At 49.0% G+C, this 19,763-nt stretch overlaps 1 protein-coding gene across 15 annotated transcripts in view; it reads right to left on the bottom strand.

Annotated features, from left to right (window-relative positions):
• The window catches only part of EPN2 (epsin 2), a 99,434-nt gene that overhangs the window by 20,563 nt on the left and 59,108 nt on the right, over positions 1 to 19,763 (bottom strand). For all 15 annotated transcript variants that reach the window (XM_054458448.2, XM_063656220.1, XM_063656218.1 and 12 more), the window contains 3 exons: positions 6,116 to 6,228; positions 3,975 to 4,067; positions 2,847 to 3,021 (listed from right to left, as the gene is read on the bottom strand). In XM_054458448.2, coding sequence (XP_054314423.1) covers positions 2,847 to 3,021; positions 3,975 to 4,067; positions 6,116 to 6,228 — 381 coding nt within the window. The remainder of the gene's footprint in view (positions 1 to 2,846; positions 3,022 to 3,974; positions 4,068 to 6,115; positions 6,229 to 19,763) is intronic.

Genomic DNA, 19,763 nt, shown 5'->3' with positions numbered 1-19,763 from the left:
GTTGTATATCCATGCAATGGAATATTATTCATCCACAGAAAGTCATGAAGGACTGACACAAGCTATAACATCGATGAACCTTGAAAACATGATGCTAAACAAAATAAGCCAGGCACAAAAGTCCACACAGTGCATGACTCCGTTTCTACGAAATGTCCAGAGAGGCGAATCCCTGGAAATAGAAGGCACATCAGTGGTTGCCAGGGGCTGGGTATGCGGTTTCTTTCTGGAGTGATGGAAATGTTCTGGAATTAGATATCTGATGGTGGCTGCACAACATTGTGAATGTGCTGAAAACCAGTCAAGTGTCCACTTTAAAATGGTTGAAATGGGCCAGGAATGGTGCCTCATGCCTGTAATCCCAGCACTTTGGGAGGCCGAGGCGAGCGGATCACTCAAGGTCAGGAGTTTGAGACCAGCCCAGCCAACATGGTGAAACCCCGTCTCTACTAAAAATAAATAACTAGTTGGGTGTGGTGGCGTGTGCCTGTAATCCCAGCTACTCAGGAGGATGAGGCAGGAGAATTGCTTGAACCTGGGAGGCGAAGATGAGCTAAGATGGTGCCACTGCACTCCAGCCTGGGCGACAGTGAGACTTGTCTCAAAAAAAAAAAAAAAAAAAAAAAAGTTGAAATGGTGTATTTTATCTCAAGTTCTTAAAATTTGGGAGGGCAGATTCATGTGGGCAGCATTCCTAGGTGAAGCAGCAGCCCATCAAGCCCACCAAGCTACCCCCATTCATCAGGGGAGACTCCTCCGCTCACACCCTCTGGACTCCTGTACCGAGTCTCACCCCAGGGTGCTCTCAACACAGTATCGCTATTATGCTGTGTTCCTAGAGGGTCAGGTCAGGTCCTTGGCTCAGCCCAGGATACTGGGTCCAGGGCACAGCCCTGTCCACCAGCCAAAGGAGGGGCTGGGCATAACTTGGTCATTTAAAGATATTTTGAGATTTTTGTCTCTCCTGACTGGGAAAAACTTACCCCTGGTAAACAAGTCAAACAATATAAAAAGGTAAAGTGTTAAAACTAAGTCTCCTTCCCACCACTCTGATCCCCAAACCCCTCCCCAGAATTTAACTCTATTAAACCCACCTGGCTCCTGGTGTGACCACTTTCTTTACAGGGCACTAAGACAACTATCCAACAGTTTAATGAACAGTCTTTCCTGAAAACATCCTAACCATAACTTCCGGTAGCCATCACTTTACAGACTAATCATTCTTCAGATTTAAAAATAAAGCCAAAGCCACTGTCTAAAAGGGTCTGCCAGCCCTGGGGCACCACAGTCCCCATGTGTGGTGAGTAAAACCATACCACAGGCTCCCTGGGGGTACAGCACACAGGTGACAAACCTTGTGAACCAACCTCTTGAGCAGCCCTGGAACTGGCCTTCAGTCAATGAAAGCTGTGGGCAATTTTGCCTGGGGCTTTTCCCAAGGCCCAGAGGGCTCCTGCCAAACGGGGTATGAGGCCCTGCCTGGGTTGCAGAGGCCACCATCAAGCTATCGGAACTCACCAGATGCTAAAGGGCATCTCGGGCTGACAGTGTCTTCTGGACCCAAGTCCAAGCACTTGGTAAGGCTGAGTGCAGGCCCCGAGTGATCAGGGCCCTTCTTCCCTGCTTCCCGGTTCACACCAGCTGGTTGCATCTGCACCCACTCCACCACTCCGTACCCCTCTGCTTCTCACACGCTGAGTCTTCTGCAGGGAACTCCCTGCCTCTTGGTGCCTGGACACCTGTTCTCTTCCCTGGGGACTCAACGGAAGTAGCCTTCCTCCAAAATGCTTGCCTCACACTCCCTGGACTCCTGTACTGAGTCTCATCTCATTCCAGGATGCTCTCAAATAACCTCCATCGAGTCCTGGACTACACAGTACTGCTATTATGCTGTGTTCCTGTCCTGCCCGCTCCTGAGCAGGGCCTTGACAACAGACAACAGGGACAATAATCACCTGTTGTCTCAGGGGTCATGCACAGCAGAACACAGCCTGTCACTTGGTACATTTTAGCAAACACCCAGGGAACCGAGTTGAACACAACAGACAGTTCCCGAGAGAAACAGAGACTCCAGGAGATACAGGCAAGATGCCACAAAATATACAAAGTTCCCAAACAGAAAGCCCACAGGTCAGTCATGCCCAGTAGGGTTTAGCACACCAGGAGGGGCCTCCCAGGGCAACAGGCCAGGAAGCCTTCATAAAGCCTGCTGGGCCATGCTCCTGCCCAGTGATTAAGAAACTCGTGGGCCCAAGATCATCACCCAGATCAAACCAGTTGTGTCATGCTCACAATTTGAACTTCCCACCACAATTCCTCTTACATCTCACGTTAAGCAAAACTTTAAAATATTCATTTAGCCTATTAAATGGATTTTCTATTGCTTTAAGTAACAAGCAGAATTATAGCAAATGTATCCCCTTTTCATCAGACGTGATGGTAAGCACATCATAATTTCCAGCTAATTACAGCAGCTTGATTTGGATGTTCCACGCTGTGTATTTTGGTTCCTTCAGCTGGGGCGCTGGGTGTAATGCTGAGGCTGCGAGAGTTGAAACATGTCCCAGAGAAGGCACAAGGCATTTCTGATGCAAATGGGAGGTTGAGGGGAAGTCGACTTTCCTTCTCCCAAAGCAGAAAACCACTCAAAACAAAGAGGGAACACCATGCCACCATCCTCAAGGAGGAGGGCAAGGGCCAGTTGGATATCACCGCTGAGGGGTGGAGGAGCCTGGACACCCACCACAATCGACCAGACCCAAGTGGGTGAGAGACAGCAAGAAGCACTGCCCTGCCCCTCACCCATCCAGCAGGCAAGCACAGGAGACCAGTAATGGGGTCTTTACCAAATGATGGCCAGGGGTCTGAAGTACTCGCAGGAGCCGCTGGCCCGCCCCAGGGGTTGGTCTGGTTAGTGGAGGCTGACGGGCCCCAGGGCTCCGCTTTCTGGGCCACAGGGCCCGAGCTGGGAAGAGCATCCATTAAATCCAACAGCGTAGTCTGCTGTGGGAGAGAGCCGTGCTTTTAAGACAAAGAGAAGGGGACAGGTTTTACTATGCTACAGTTACAGCAAATACCCATGAACTAGCCATAAATATCACCCACCTGTCCTCTTCCTCCAGTGAAGCCCTCTAGGAGGGGCTGAGAAGAACTTGGAAACTGAGCCGTCCCATCTCCCTCCCTGTCCAGCCAGCTCTCCAGTCACAACAAGCTATTTACTGTTTGCAAAACCCCCCCACCAGACTTCACAGACCTCAGGGCTCCACAGACTTTTCCAGGCTAACACTGGCTTCTGCCTGGGCTGTGGACCTCCTCCAGAACGCCATCCCTCCCACCTGCCAGCCACTATCCAGGGCCAGCCTGAGGGCCCTCCTCCTGGGGTCGCCTGCATGCTCCCCACTCTCAAGACCACCCCAAGTGTCATCAGGGATCATCAACATCAACCAGTCAGGAGCCAGGGGCTCCACCGGCCTCAGTAGCACTGTAACAGAGGAGGCCAATGGAGCCCCGGGGCCTGTGGTGTGAGGAGGGGTCTGGGTCTTGACTGGATGATGATGAGCTTGTCAAGAGCCCAGCCATGTCCCGGTCATCTCTACATCAAAGCAGGAAGCCTGGCACAGAGCTGACGAGGCAACCAGCACTACTAGGGGCACACCCTACCGCAGGAAAGTGTTCTGCAGCCCCTGGCATGTAGCTCACTTGACAGCTGCCGTAGCCACAGCCGCAGGAGGCAGGCGCTATCATCACCTCCATTTTACAAACGAGCAGACTGAGGCACTGGGACATTAAGTGTCTCCTGGTTAGTTCAGGTGTGTTTTCAGTCGCCTGCTCACCTGGCTCTCGCTCACTACAGGCATGAAGGTTATTTGCTGAGGTTGGAGAACTCACTGTGCAACATGCCATCCAGGCAAGTTGGGTGGAGGATAACAACTACAGGACAGGGTGAAACATCTACCCTCCCAGCAAGCTCTTACCTCTTTCTTTTTTGGAATTTTAACTGTGTCCCTTCGGCTTTCTTCCAGGGCCATCTGTAATCTGAGGTCATCACCCCGCCTGAGGCGTTCTTCCTGTAGAGGGACAATGCGAACTGGTAATTGTAATAACATCACTGTACAGAACAAAGCCACACTGGCCAGAAACAGGAATTGCACATTGTATGATGCAGTATTTCAAAGGAAGATTTCAAAACTACTCGTAAAACACAATTACTTTTAAATCCCAAATGTGTGTGTACCCAAAAGGCCCCTCCCTCACTGCGACTCCTGTGACTTCGACCCCCTTGGGGTCACACCAGGGAGACTATGGCTCAGGTACCACCACACTGGGGAAAGGGAATGCTTAATTTAAAATATTTTTTTCTCAAAATGAAACTGGCTTTATAAATTCTTTCTACTTATAGAAGCAATGTGTGTCCTTATAAAACACAAATCTGACAACCCAAAAAGGAATTAGAAAGAAGATAAAAATCACGTATCATTCCACCTCCACTGTGTATGCTTCCGGAAAATGGCTGCATATTTCTATGATTCCTAACAGAAATGATTCACTATCTTTATTTAAGGCAAAGTCACCATATGCAAAAGACAGGGCTGTCCTAAGCGTTTATATAATAATTAAATATAAATAATATATTCCTTGTATTTTTTCTTTTCTTGTTTTTAAGAGACAGGGTCTCATGGTATTACCCAGGCTGGCACACAGTAGCTATTCACAGGGACAATCCCACTACTGATCAGCACGGGAGTTTGAACTTGCTCCCTTATATTTTATTATAAATATTAACTAAAATGGGCTCAAACCGTCCGTCTGTCCCTATGTTTCTCAGTGGATGCTACCATGCACCTTCTTCCTGGGCTGCTGGCCATGGAGCCACATGCATCCACATGGGCAGTTACTGGTGGCCTGTTTCCCACTGCAGGGACAGAGAGGCCACAACTGAGATTGCCCACTGTTACTGAACTTTAGAATGTTGCCAGTTGTAGACACACAAACAATGCCGGGATGAACTTGTCAGTACTCAAATCTAACTATCCCTAGTATTCCCTTCTGAACACCAACTTCTAATAGAGGAGAGAATCCCTGTGCTACCCCTGGTCCCATCTACTTTTTTTAACCAAAGGTCATTGGAGACAGCCCTGATAACTGCAACCAAAGGCTTGACAATTTGTAAGGCCACTCTAATTGCTCCTTTCCCTTCTCCCTGTTGTCAAGTAATGCATGCTTACTAAAGAAAAATGGGGGCCAGGCGCGGTGGCCCACGACTGTACTCTCAGCATTTTGGGAGGCCCAGGTAGACAGATCACTTGAAGTCAGAAGTTCGAGACCAGCCTGACCAACATGGTGAAACCCTGTCTCTACCAAAAATACAAAAATTAGCCGGGCATGGAGGCACGTGCCCGAAATCCCAGCTACTCGGGACGCTGAGGCACGAGAATCACTTGAACCCAGGACGCGGAGGTCTCAGTGAGCCAAGATTGTACCACTGCACTCCAGCCTGGGTGACAGAGCGAGACTCTGAATCAAAAAAAGAAAGAAAGAGAGAGAGAGAAAGAAAAGAAAAGAGAAAAGACAAGAAAAGAAAAGAAAAATGGGAATTGAAAAAAATTAAAACTATACATACTTTCATCATCAAAACACAAGCACACTCTCATTTCGGGAGCATTTTTTCCCAGCCTTTGTTTTTTGCAAATCTCTTGCTACAGGTCAAAGTGCTTGGCGGGGGCTGGGCTGGCTCCTGCCCCTCATGCCTGCATCCCTGCGCCCACCCTGCATGCCACTCTTCAAGGAGCCTGTGCAGGCTCAGCTCACTCAGGGGAAGCCCAGACATGTGTCTGCACAAGTGTTTCTGGGAAGCATTTTTAACTGGTTTCTTTCCTTGGCAACGACTTCCTAGAAAATCTTTCCTAAATGTAACTTTGCATGGGATCCCTCCCTCACTGGGAGGGACACTGGGTGACAAGAATACACACTTACGGCAGCATGAAATGCCATCTCAGCAAGCATATCTGAAATGTTTTGAAGACAGGGCTGTGTCCGCCATCATCTTCCCAGTGAGCCACACTCCACCCCGAGCATGGGCAGTCAATGCAGTGCAGACCCTGCCTGGGGCACTGACCTGCTCAGCCACTTCTCTGCTCATGGCAAGTGCCAGCTGCAGCTGAAGCTCCTCTTCTCCACTAGTCTGGGGCCGGGCTTGCTCCAGCTCGGAGGACACTCGCGGGGAGGTGGCTGTTGGGGAAGACCAAGTCATCATATGCAAAAGACAAGGCTGATACACCTCCTGCACAGCAGTTTCCTGGGCAGACCACATTCCATTCCCATCTCAAACCCACAAGGTCCAGCAGTAGCCCAACAATGCAGAGGAAAGGAAAGGCTTACAAATATTTGAATGTTAAAATCAAGTGACAGTCAAACATAGCTTCCCAACTACAGAAGTCCCCTGGTACCGACCAAGAGAAGATGCCTTTGGGTATGCAAGCCCCAGCCATCAGGCCTCACAAGGATCAGAACCTCAGTCTTCACGGCAGATCTGCAGTGCTCCAAAAAAGGACCTAACTCAAAGACCCAAAGTATAGCTCTTGAACAGATGGACCAAAGAGCATCCTTCAAACAGGTGGAGGGCATCTGGAGACCAAAGACTCCACTCCAGGCACACCAACATTCAAGAGTTGACTTTTGAGGCCAGGCGCGGTGGCTCACGCCTATAATCCTCGCACTTTGGGAGGCCGAGGCGGGCGGATCACAAGGTCAGGAGATCGAGACCATCCTGGCCAACATGGTGAAACGCCATCTCTACTAAAAATACAAAAATTAGCTGGGCGTGGCGGCATGTGCCTATAATCCCAGCTAGCAGGAGAATCGCTTAGAGACCCGGGATACAGAGGTTGCAGTGAGCCAAGATCTCGCCACTGCACTCCAGCCTAGTGACAGAGCGAGACTCCGTCTCAAAAAAAAAAAAGAGTTGACCTTTGTCTCTCGTAGTGTTACTACGAGATCATGGAAAATGAAGCCCGCGCATTTCTGCAGTGACCCCAAACATTTTCGTTTTGTAAGCAGCTTTGTACACTGATTAGAAAGAAATGCAGATAAAAATGCAGACACACATGCAGACACTTTTGCTGTGTACTTAGCTAGTTTAATTACTTCTAAGCCGCTCCTGGAAAGACAGTTTTTATTGAATGAATGAGATGTGAAGTCCTAGCTGATGTAACAAACCCCGCTGGAGTCTTGACATTCACACCATAAACCATGGTGCTGGGTGCTGGGGCTTACACAGCCATCAGGATGTTTCATGATCAGGGAATCTAAATGCCTCCAGAAATTATTGTAGAGTTTTAGAAGTATGTGCCCACCTCTGCCCCCATTTCAGGAAGGGTCCATAGCTTCTCTAAAACTCTCAGAGCAAGACCTGCCCTCTGAGAGATTTGGAGCTACTGCTTTAGATGGTTCCTTGCCCTGTCCTCCTCCTCGGTCTCCGTGCAGGCTGTTCCCTCAGCGCACCCACCTCCTCTTTCGTATTCAGAGCTCAGCTTCCCTGACCGGGTCCTTCCCCTCCATCCTGATGCTGTGTCAGACTCTGCACCTTTGCATCTCTCCCTTATAGCACTCACCCCTGGCTGACAAACACCTGTTGGGTGGAGGCTTACATGCATGCACAGACAGGTACATGCACAGGTCGACAGATGGACAGATGGACAACTACAGAATTCAATTTCATGGTTAACGGGTCATTTTAAAATGTTCTAATTGTGCCAGGCATGGTGGCTTACGCCTGTAATCCTAGCACTTTGGGAGGCTGAGGCAGATGGATCACCTGAGGCCAGGAGTTCTAGACAAGCCTGGCCAAAATGGTAAAACCCGGTCTCTACTAAAAACACAAAAATTAGCTGGGTATGGTGGCGGGCGCCAGTAATCCCAACTACTTGGGAGGCTGAGGCAGAAGAATTGCTTGAACAAAGAAGACAGAGGTTGCAGTGAGCCAAGATCAAGCTACTGCACTCCAGCCTGGGCAAAAGAGCAAGACTGCATCTCAAAAAATAAATAAATGTTCTAATTGTGTATTAGTTTACTTCCTTCTTTCATTACATCTATTTTAGGAAACCTAACTAGCAGGATTCACTCACCTAGGTGTTGCTTCTGCCTTACTTTCCAATCTAAATTTGCTTCTTAGGGTTTTCCTCTTTGAGAGAAACTAAAAGGTTGGGAATAATTCCTGACAAAGGAGGCTTTCAGATGGCTGGGCCACGGCTGTGGTGAATAAAATAGGGGAAGAGGCCTAAATGCAATTCAGGCCACAGACGTGATCCACAGAAGAACCAGGGGAGGTAGAAAGAGGCTGCTTCTGGGCAGAGGGCTGAGGTGGGGCCGGGCAGGAGACTGGGAACTTCTCTACCATGTGAGGTTGCCAAGCAGAGGCATCACCTTGTCATGAAATTCTTAAAAACACACAAAACATACAGCAATAAATTTACTTTGGAACAGGCCAGGCGCGGTGGCTCATGGCTGTCATCCCAGCACTTTGGGACGGCGAGGCAGGCAGATCACGAGGTCAAGAGATCGAGACCATCCTAGCTAACATGATGAAACCTCATCTCTACTAAAAATACAAAATAAATTAGCCGGGCATGGTGGTGGGCGCCCATAGTCCCAGCTACTCGGGAGGCTGAGGCAGGAAAATGGCATGAACCCAAGAGGCAGAGCTTGCAGTGAGCTGAGATCGCGCCACTGCACTCCAGCCTGGGTGACAGAGCAAGACTCCATCTCCAAAAAAAAAGAAAGTTGCAGCTATAAAAACATAAATGTATGTTTCCAAATAAAATCAAGTCAAATCCCATCCTAGTGTTATCACCCAATTATATTTCCCAAAGTATCTCTTCAGAAATAAAGCTAGAGGAGGGTAAAGAAAAGTCCTCAATTCACCTTAACAACTTGATTTCTTAATAATACACCAAAACAAAAAGTATATTTTTTTGTTCGTTTTGTTTCTAAACTTCACCTATGCCAATCAGAACTCTCAAGTTTGGGCTTTCCTGTGTTCAAAAAGATGTCACCACCCACATGGAACAGAATAAAGGAAGCCAGACAGTTGCTGGGGACTCTTCTCAACTGAACAGGACACTCGCATCCAAATCATTAACCACTCCAGCCACCTGTTCCCAGCCTCTTTCCTGATAAGGAATCTCTGAGGCTTGGTTCACAAAACCCTTCCTATAAAGCAAATATTGCACTTACGACATCTTTCATTTACTACCAAATGGAAACCACAAATGAATCAAGTAGAAGGCTCATATCCCACCCCACCCCAAAAAAGTGCTCTGGAAAACAAGCCCCATCCTGGCAGGGAAGCTGGTACTGGGTTGCACAGCTACAGTGCCTGATACAGCCAGGTTGGAGGGGGAGAGTGGGCACGGGGCTCTGAACTGGACCTGCTGGAGAAGTGAGGCATCCTTTGTCCTCTGAGCTTTCCAGCACATCTGCAAGGCCAGAATAGCTTCAAATGCAAATGTACACGTTTATGTCTACCATAACTGACACTGCTAGAATAACGCACAGCTGGCACATACTGGCTCACCACATCATAGCTCACCACATCAATGTGGAAATTAAAGACAAAGGGTATTCCCCTGAATGTGGTGGTTTTCATAAACGGATGTACAGCTTTCAGTTCTGCAGATGGCAGAATTCTTGGCCACCAACCATTGAACATCAGCTGAGCTACACACAACGGGTCTGAGCTTCGAGGGAGGATTCCAGCAGAGATATTCTTGCCTTGGTGACAGCAACTCAGCTCCACAAAGGGCCTCTTGTGCCCATGCACATGACAGTGAACACAGATGTCGTTGTGAGACAGGCCTGAATGGGCCCTTCTGACCACCTGAGCCTAGCCTTGGCTCTACTCTGAGGATCTGAAGGTTCAGAGCTCACAGGGACCAAGGGAAAAAGCAAGCGCTGGGGGATGTGCCACTCTCTCATTGTTGCAGGTTGCTTTCTCAGACACTCACTGGAGGGAAGAACGGGAATTGTTAGTTTAAGCTCATCACTAAAGTCGCATCAAATGCACAGACCTTCTCCCAGGAAGGCGGCCTTTTGCATTATGAACCCCACTGGAAGAGCTCCAAGTCTTCATTTGCTGTGGCCAAGAACTGTAACCACAGGTAGGCCTTATTTCTATCCTTTCCAGTCTGTCACACCAGCTGAGAAAAAGCCTAAGGGGGAGAGGCTGAGTAGGAAGGCTAGAAAAGCCCAACATTTCCCTCAAAATACAATCTAAAAAGAAGACCAAGAAAACTCTCCCAACTCAGGCAGACAAGGGTCTCTCCCACTTGAGTCTACCCTGTCTGCTCCAGGGACTGCCCGGCAGAGCCTGGGTGCCTGTACTCTGTGCTGGGGGAGAGACACCCTTTCCCAAATATGCTCCTAAAACAAAGGGTGAAAGATTTTCTAATAAAGATGCTTCAGTGGGCCACTTTCAGGTAACTGTGAAAGAAGGCAATCAAGTTGGTAGAAAAACAGGAAATTGATTCTTATCAGCTACATTTTGCAATTTTCCTAGAAAGTACGGAAGCAGCATCTTCCAGTCACATAGTGCTGATTAAAAAGCCTCCTCTAATCTGCATGGATAGGACAAAAAGAAAGTGGCAGGTACAAAAAACACAAATGTAGGCTAGGCATGGTGGCTCATGCCTGTAATGATGTCACAGCACTTTGGGAGACCGAAGTGGGCGGATCACTTGAGGTCAGGAGTTTGAGATCAGCCTGGCCAACCAGGGCAAAACCCTGTCTCTACTAAACATACAAAATTTAGCCAGGTGTGGTGGCACATGCCTGTAGTCCCAGCTACCCAGGAGGCTGAGGCATGAAAATCACTTGAACTAAGCAGGTGGAGGTTGCAGCGAGCCAAGATCACACCACTGCACTCCAGCCTGGGCAACAGAGCAAGACTGTCTCAAAAAAACAAAACAAAACAAAACAACACCACACAAGTCTATTTTTACATTTTACAGCACATGGGACAGGATTCTACCATCAAACGGCTCTGTGCGGTGGGCAGCGTGACTGCACAGGTACGTGAGCGTCACAGACCCTGTGGGGAAGGCAGGGTGAGGTCCTGGTTTTCGTATGTCCCTGGGCCTGGTGTGGCAATGCTGGGTACACAGGCATGTCTGACAACTCAGAAAAAATGAAAAGTTGCCAGGCCTTGGGCGCGTGAGAAGACCCCATGTGGGCCCAAGCACTGCTACCACCTCTCACACCCTGTGCATGTCAGCCAAGGGAAGACCAAATAGTGGAAAGAGCACTGGACGGGCAAATCTTGTCCCCACCGCTGACGAGCAGTGTGAGTCCATGTGATAGCCTGACCTCTTTGAGCTTCTGCTCTCACATCAGTGAAATGAAGACAGTGGGGCCTGTGGGAGGAGGTAAGCAACTGACCTACCAAGGGGTCAGGAGTGCTGGGATGCAGGTGGCTCTTCCCTGTGGATTCCAGCCCTGTCCTGAGCTGGTGCTCTATCCTCCATCCATGGGGACCAGACCACCTGAGGGCTAAGCTCCGTCAGGCACCCCACCCTCCACGTCACACACAGAAAGCATGGCCCTTCCCAGGCCTCCGAGGAACAGGCCTGGGGCTGCTTTCTGCTGGGCTGGCCTACTTCGAGGGAGGGGCTAGGGAGCCAGCGCTGAGCACAGGGTCAGCGTCCACTGTCCAGTGGCCAGTTCTCTAGTTCAAGCTAAGTTCCTTCCTTGTTACTGAACAGCAGCGAAACGCTTCCTCAAGGTGGTGACATCATCCTGTGGTTCCAGGGGCCACTTCCTGAATCAGCAATGACCTTGGCTACTGAGGGCATTCCCGCCACTTCTCAACACAGGAGAGCCTCCAAGGCCCTTACTTTACCTCCTCGCAGGGAGATGCTGGGAAGGCTGCTTTTAGTCTAACGAGGCAAATTATTAAAAAGTTCAGTTCAGATTACACCAGGTTATTTATTTATATATTTATTTATTTATTTATTTATTTATTTATTTATTGAGACGGAGTCTCACTCTGTCACCTAGACTGGAGTGCAATGGAGTGGTCTCGGCTCACTTCAACCTCCACCTCCCGAGTTCAAGTTATTCTCCTGCCTCAGCCTCCTGAGTAGCTGGGACTACAGGCACGCACCGCCACATCCAGTTAATTTTTGTATTTTTAGGAAAGATGGGATTTCACTATGTTGGCCAGGCTGGTCTTGAACTCCTAACCTCGTGATCCGCCTGCCTCGGCCTCCCAAAGTGCTGGGATTACAGGCGTGAGCCACCCCACCCAGCCTACACCAGGTAATATTTAACAGGAATATATATATGTGATGCAAAAGACAAAAAGGTGTATAATGAAAAATGCAATGAAGCATGACCACAGCCAGATCACTGTCCAGCCACAAGGTGGATGTGACTTTACAACACAGGGACAAACCACAAAGTTATTTTGTGCTGTGGCCAACACTGGCGCTATCAGTGGTGGGAGGGCTGCCTGTCAGGTGACGTCATACCCCCATCCATGACAGTCCCAGCAAAACGCTGGTGTGCACAGAATCCAGACTCTAGCCGTGATTCCGGTTCTCGGGAAGCTCAGGGTGAGGGCCAGGCTGAGCATGGTGAGAGGCAGCAGACGGACAGATCCAGGCCAGGGACACACATCCCGAAGGAAGGCTGGCCTGGAGAAATGGAGAACGTGCTGCCATGACACAGACTGCAGGGACAGGATGGCCAGACTCAGCCTGGGGTCCTGGGGTGGACTCACGTTAGGCTCATCAGCAGCAAGACACTTTCAGACAACTGGAAAAATGTGACCATGACCTCAGTGTGGGATGATGCTGCTAATTTCCCATTTTGTGAGGTGTGTGACTGTGTGTGTGACAGCGGCTGTGTGACTCTCCAGGAAGAGATGTCTACAGAAGTATTTAGGGGAGTAATGTGAGGATACCCACAACTTATCCTTAAATATTTCAGCATAAAAGGAAGTGAGAGCTACTCCTCTCATCCTGCCCCACTGCTCTCCCCAGAGTAAACAGCTGTTCACATTTTCTTGTGCTTCCACCCAGAAAAGCTTCTGAACGCACACTCTGTGCGTGGATGCCTGTAGTGCGCTTCCGTCTCTGACACTCGCCCATAGGGAACTCTTCCTCCCTGCCCTATGTGCTTCTCCCACCTGGGCCTGACCCCAGGCCGAGTGTCATCAGCCTGAGAGGGCAGCCCAGTGTGGCAGACGAGAGCACGGGCTGTTGAGTCCATGCCTGGGCTCAGATCCGGGCTCTGCCACTTCTTAATGCGTGACCTTGGCCTAGGTCAGCTGTCCCCAACCTTTCTGGCACCAGAGACTGGTTTAGTGGAAGACAATTTTTCCACGGCCAGAAGTGGGGTGGGGGATGGTTTCAAGATGATTCAAGCACATTACATTTATTGTGCACTTTATTTCTATTATTATTACATTGTAATATAGAATGAAATAATTCTACAACTCACCATAATATAGAATCAGTGGGAACCCTGAGCTTCTTTCCCTGCAACTACACAGTTCCATCTGGGGTTGATGGGAAACACTGACCGACCATCAGGCACTAGATTCTCATAAGGAGCATACAACCTAGATCCCTCACATGTGCAATTTACAATAGGGTTTGCGCTCCTATGAGAATCTAATGCCACTGCTGATTTGACAGGAGGTGGAGCTCAGACAGTAATGCAAGTGATGGGGAGCGGCTATAAATACAGATGAAGCTTTGGGTCTGTGGCCCAGAGGTTGGGGACCCCTGGCCTAGGTGATTACCTTCTCAGTGCCTGTTTTCTCATCTGCAGAATGGGGACGGGAAACCGTCTCCCACGGTTGTTGTGGGGAACAAACAAGAAGCGATGTGAAAATCACCCACCACCTGTGCAACACTGTCTCTCGAGGAACCCTCCATCCATAAGGGGGTGCTGCCCCACTTACAGTCCAGGCTGAGGCCTAGGGGTGCAGTGACTGTCCCAATGCCACCCAGCTGGGGCAGGTGGAGTCTGACCCTGAAGGTCTGGCTCTTCATTACCAACCCTTCCCACTGATGCGGACACCAGGGCCCAGAGAGGGTAAATGGCTGCGGCTCACAGCCACTCAGGGGCAGGATGAGAACTCAGAGCCAAGACTCAGGACCTATGCCCCACGCTTGCTCCTAGCACCCTAAAGGGGCTTTGCCCCCTCAGTCAGTTACATGCGCATACCCACAACAAGCACGGCCTCCTCTGGGCCTGAGGAAAGTTCCTGTTCCCATGAGCTTGTGTTCTAGTAAGGAGAGACCATAAACAAATCTCAAAAGGAGGGACAGGGCAGGGCAGGGTGGGGAAGAGGAGAGCTTGCTCAGCTATGCTCTGACAGGAGGCAATGGCACAGAGCCCTGAAAGGGCCGGCAAAAGGGCAGGGGCACTTCTGTTCTGAGAGGAGGGGACAGGCTCTGAGGCTAGTGTCAGCAGAGGCACCCAAGGGCACATGACCAAAGAGTGGTGGGGGTTCAGAAGCCCTCAGAGGTGCTTTGGAGAGTCTTAAGTGGGGCAGTGATGCCACTTGACTGGTCTAGGGAACTTGGGCCAGAAAAGTAGCTATGAAGGGGATGAGAAGTGGCCAGAGTCTGGACACATTTAATTGGGATCCTATGTATGATACCTGGTTCCTGAATCAGCTGGTGTGTCGTGCTGCCACATGGTGTGGACTCAGCACTTACACTGCCTTCTTCTGACCAGGGTTTATGGGCAGAACTGGGTCCCCCATAAAGTAGGATGAAGAACACGACCTTATTTGTAAACAGGGTAGCTGCAGATATAATTAGTGAAGATGTAATTAGTGAAGATGAGGTCATACTGGAGCAAGATGGGCCCTAGAGTCAATAGAACTAGTGTCCTTAGAAGAGACAGAAACACAGACACACCAGGGGAGACTGCCATGCGACCATGGAGGCAGAGACTGGGGTGACACAGCAGCTAGCCAAGTAACACTGGGCCCTGCTCGCTTCCCATCCTCCCTGGGCACCTGCCATGCAGGCTCCTTCCTGCCTCGAGCCTTTGCTTGCCTGCTGCTCCCTCACACTGTGTATGCTGCTTGTGGTCCTCAAATGGGAAGGAGAACCGCATCCTCATCCCTAAGTATCAGCTCTAAGGCCATCTTCTCACTGCGCCTCCCCTGACTGTGTTATCAGGCCAGTCTCTCATCAGACTGGGAGCTCCACAGGGAAGGGGGTCCATCCGTTTTATTTGTTATTTAACACCTTGATACCTGGAGCTGGCCTTGGCGCACAGAGAGCACTTAGTGGATGTGGAGGCCAAAGCAGCTCCATCTTGGAGGCTAATTCACCAGGCTGGCTTCTGATTAATCCCAGTTCCAGGAAGGCCTCCAAGATTGACAGTTTGCCGGGTGCGGTGGCTCATGCCTGTAATCCCAACACTTTTGGAGGCCGAGGCAGATGGATCACCTGAGGTCAGGAGTTCGAGACCAGCCTGACCAACATGGAAAAACCCCGTCTCTACTAAAAATACAAAATTAGCCAGGCGTGGTGGCGGGCGCCTGTAATCCCAGCTACTTGGGAGGCTGAGGCAGGAGAATCGCCTGAACCTGGGAGGCGGAGGCTGCAGTGAGCCGAGACTGCACCATTGCACTCCAGCCTGGGCGACAAGAGCGAAACTCTGTCTTAAAAAAAAAGATTTACAGTTTATTGTTTTTATGTAAGAGCACATACTTACCTTAAACCCTGTCTTTAGGTCAAACTACCTTAATGTTATCATACTTCAAATATCCTGCACATTCCTTCTGAACCACTCCTTCCCTATGGCATATAAGCCCTGGATCTGGGGGCTAATGGCGTGGGATCTGACACCTTGTCTCACCACTTCCTGAGAGAAACATGGCTTCTGCTCCTAAGTCCCTGTTTCTTTCTAAGAAACTGGATTTGTCAGCCTCCTTCCTTGGCCCCTCGGCTTCTCCGGACATTGGGGGTAGATTTGCATAGACCTGCCCACCACGGAACCGTGGGGCAGCTAGGTGGCACCTAGGCTGCAGCCCTGATCACCTGTAGCTGCATGTTCTAATCCGTTCAACTGCTTCCAGGCAGCCATCTGCCCTAGTGGGCGGAAAGCAGGGGCCACGTCAGCTTTGCTTCTGGCACTAAGTAGGTGCTCAAACACCCATCAGATAATGGTCAAGTTTAGTTTCTGGTGAAAACAAATAATGGCTATAACTTCTCCACTACCCCTCTGCAACACTGGTACCGCTGCCTCAGTTTACAGACAAGGAAGCTGAAATCTCAGGTGAAAAAAGAGAGAGCCCCAACAATGACCACGTTGAGGCCCCAATGCAGGGCTGGTGAAAGAGGGGGGAGGGTAAAGCAGAGACAAAAGGCAGTCCATTCATTTGTCTGCATGAGTCAAATCCCATCCTCAGTCAGAAAAAAGCAAGTTGTGCCATTCTCTTCGGGCTGTTATTAAACTCTCTCCTACAATAAGAGCACCAGCTTGTTGGGTGGGAAAGGAAGGACTTAGCCAAAACACTAAGCAGCTTTTTCTCACTCTCATTTACCTCAGGAGTCCCTGAGGTTCCTGCTGCTTCTGTCCACAGTGAAAGTAACAAAGCTACAGCCTGTCATTCTCCAGGTAGAGTGCTGGGGCAGGGGTCTCACCATGGCTGGGGACCAGCAGTAAGGAAAAGAGGACCTGCAGCCTCACCCTGAGCCACCCCCAGCTCTCCAGGCATAAGCCAGAGTGGGAGGAGGGGTTCTGAAGCCCAGGCAGTGCCATCTGAGGTGAGCAGGCACTTCAACAAAGATGATCATTTATCTCTTTTTTAATTCAATCATAAACTTCAAAGACGTTAAATGCCTGCAACAATTTCTTAAAGTAATACTTATAAACAGGACTCATTTTTAAAATTAGTATTCTGATAGTAATTTTCATCTATTCAATTGGAAATAATCGATTACAAAATTATAGCACCTGCTATGGGCTCAGGGGCTCCCAACTGAGCACCCTCCTCCACTGCTGGGGGGAAAGCATTTGTTTGGAAACAGTCTGTTTGGAAAACATTTGTCATGCTTCAAGAAACAGAATGTTCATACACTTTTCCCACTAATCTCACTTCTGGGAATTCCACATTGAAGAAATAATCCAAAGAATCCTTAAAAAAAGAAAAAAACAAGCTTTCTGTTCAAAGAAGTTTACCACAGCATTATTTACACTGGTGAAAATCTGAAACAAGTCTGATCATAAGAATTAACAGTGACAGGGCCACTTCTGGAGCATTTCTTGTGTGCAAGCTAGTATGTGAAGTGCATACATTATTAGCATACATAATGTACACAATAACCCAGGAGAGAAGCACTATGGTTACGCCCATTTTACAAGTTACAACTTCTCCAAGTTAAATTAAGTAAGCTGCCAAAGGTTTAACCTTCAAAACTAAGTGTTGCTGGGCTCGGTAGCAGGTGTCTGTAGTCCCAAGCTACTCAAGAGGCTGAGATGGGAAGATCCCTTGTGCCCAGGAGTTTGAAGATACAGTGAGGTAGAATCACAACACCGCTTCAGCCAGCCTGAGTGATATAGCGAGACCCCCTCTAAAAAAAACATAAATAGGCCGGGCACCGTGGCTCACACCTATAACCCCAACACTTTGGGAAGCTGACCTTGAGGTGGGCAGGATCACATGAGGTCAGGAGTTCGAGACCAGCCTAGCCAAAATGGCGAAACCCCGTCTCTACTAAAAATACAAAAAATTAATTGGGCATGGTGGCGCACACCTATAATCCCAACTACTCGGCAGGCTGAGGCAGGAGAATCACTTGAACCTGGGGGGCAGAGTTTGCAGTGAGCAGATATCGTGCCACTGCACTCCAGCCTGGACGACAGAGCAAGACTCTGTCTTAAAAAAATAAATTAATAAAAATAAATTTAAAATACATAAATGAGGCTGGGCATGGTGGCTCACGCCTGTAATCCCAGCACTTAGGGAGGCAGAGGTGGGTGGAACACCTGAGGTCAGGAGTTCAAGACCAGCCTGGCCAACATGATGAAACCCCATCTCTACTAAAAATACTCCCAGCTACTCGGGAGGCTGAGGCAGAAGAATCGCTTGAACCCAGGAGGCAGGGCTGCAGTGAGCTGAGATCGTGCCACTGCACTCCAGCCTGGGCGACAGAGTGAGACTCTGTCTCAAAAAACCAAAACAAAATAAAACAAAATACATAAATGAATCGATAAATAAATAAAACTAAGTAACTATCTAGCAACATGGAAAATGCATAGTTAGATTTTTTCAAAAAAATCAAACTGCATAATTGTCCTATTTCTCATGGAAATGAGAGGCACCCTCTGTGGCCAAGTGCACCAAGGTCACTGCTCCTGCCCTCCTAGTTTAGGCCCCCCAGTGGCTTGCCCTTGGCCTCATGCTCCCTCGCAAACTGGGATGATGACAAGCGAAGGGCTAGAGCAGCTCCATAGTTTACAGCCACTCTGCACTGCCTGCCTGAACACCACCTTCCCCCACACCCAGCGCCACACGGTGTCGGTATGTCTGCCTCTCTTAAATGGGGCCCACCAAAAACAAGGTCTCAGCTACCAGCTGCAAGCCCCTGAAAGCTTAGGGCTGGCCCTCACACACATGAGCACATAAAGTGAGCACACGAACCAACTTTTTGGAAAATATGTTTTGAAAATGTCACATGGTTGTGAATGACATGTCCATAATACTGTTATACTATCTGCATAATATAAAATGTTAGATCTGCTTTGTTTTCAGACCTATGATTCAGATCTGTCAGCACTTTTGGGGATGTGGGTCTTGCCCTGGCCTTCAGTTCCTCTCCAGATTAAGAACCTGCATGCTTTGCCCACAGATAGATGGCTATAACAAAACTGCACAACTTTGTGGATCCCAACTGCCAGTGGTCAGTCTATGCAGCCAGGGCCCTGTAACTAAAATCTGTAGGCTGTTCAGTGTGAAGATGAGGAGTGACTGACAGTCCAACGTCAAGGCAAGGATGACTTAGGGATCTTCACCCAGAGGAATACTATGTACAACTGTTAAGATGTTCACCCAGAGGAATACTATGTACAACTGTTAAGATGTTCACCCAGAGGAATACTATGTACAACTGTTAAGATGTTCACCCAGAGGAATACTATGTACAACTGTTAAGATGTTCACCCAGAGGAATACTATGTACAACTGTTAAGATGTTCACCCAGAGGAATACTATGTACAACTGTTAAGATGTTCACCCAGAGGAATACTATGTACAACTGTTAAGATGTTCACCCAGAGGAATACTATGTACAACTGTTAAGATGTTTACAGGGTGTGTAGGAACCACAGAAAATGCTTCTGTTTTAATGTCACAAGACAGAAAGCAGGAATGCAAAGTTGCGTTCACGGTGCAAAAAAGAAAATGCTTGGGAAAAAGTCCAGAAGGAACTACATCAACACGTGGCCAGGCATGATGGCTCAGTCCTGTAACCCCAACACTTTGCGAGGCCACAGCAGGAGGATCGCTTGAGGCCAGGAGTTCCAGACCAGCCTGGCCAACATAGGAAGACCTCGTCTCTACTAAAAATTAAAAATTTGGCTGGGTGTGGTGGTGTGCGCCTGTACTTCCAGCTACTAGGCAAGGCTGAGGTAGAAGGATCGTTTGAACCTAGGAGTTCGAGGCTGCATGGGCCATGATTGTGCCACAATGCTCCAGCCTGGGCAACAGCAAGACACTGTCTCAAAACAAATAAATAAA

This window comes from Pongo pygmaeus, chromosome 19, assembly GCF_028885625.2.
Source record: "Pongo pygmaeus isolate AG05252 chromosome 19, NHGRI_mPonPyg2-v2.0_pri, whole genome shotgun sequence".
Classification (NCBI taxonomy): Eukaryota; Metazoa; Chordata; class Mammalia; order Primates; family Hominidae; genus Pongo; species Pongo pygmaeus.
This window is presented reverse-complemented; position numbering and strand designations above follow the sequence as displayed.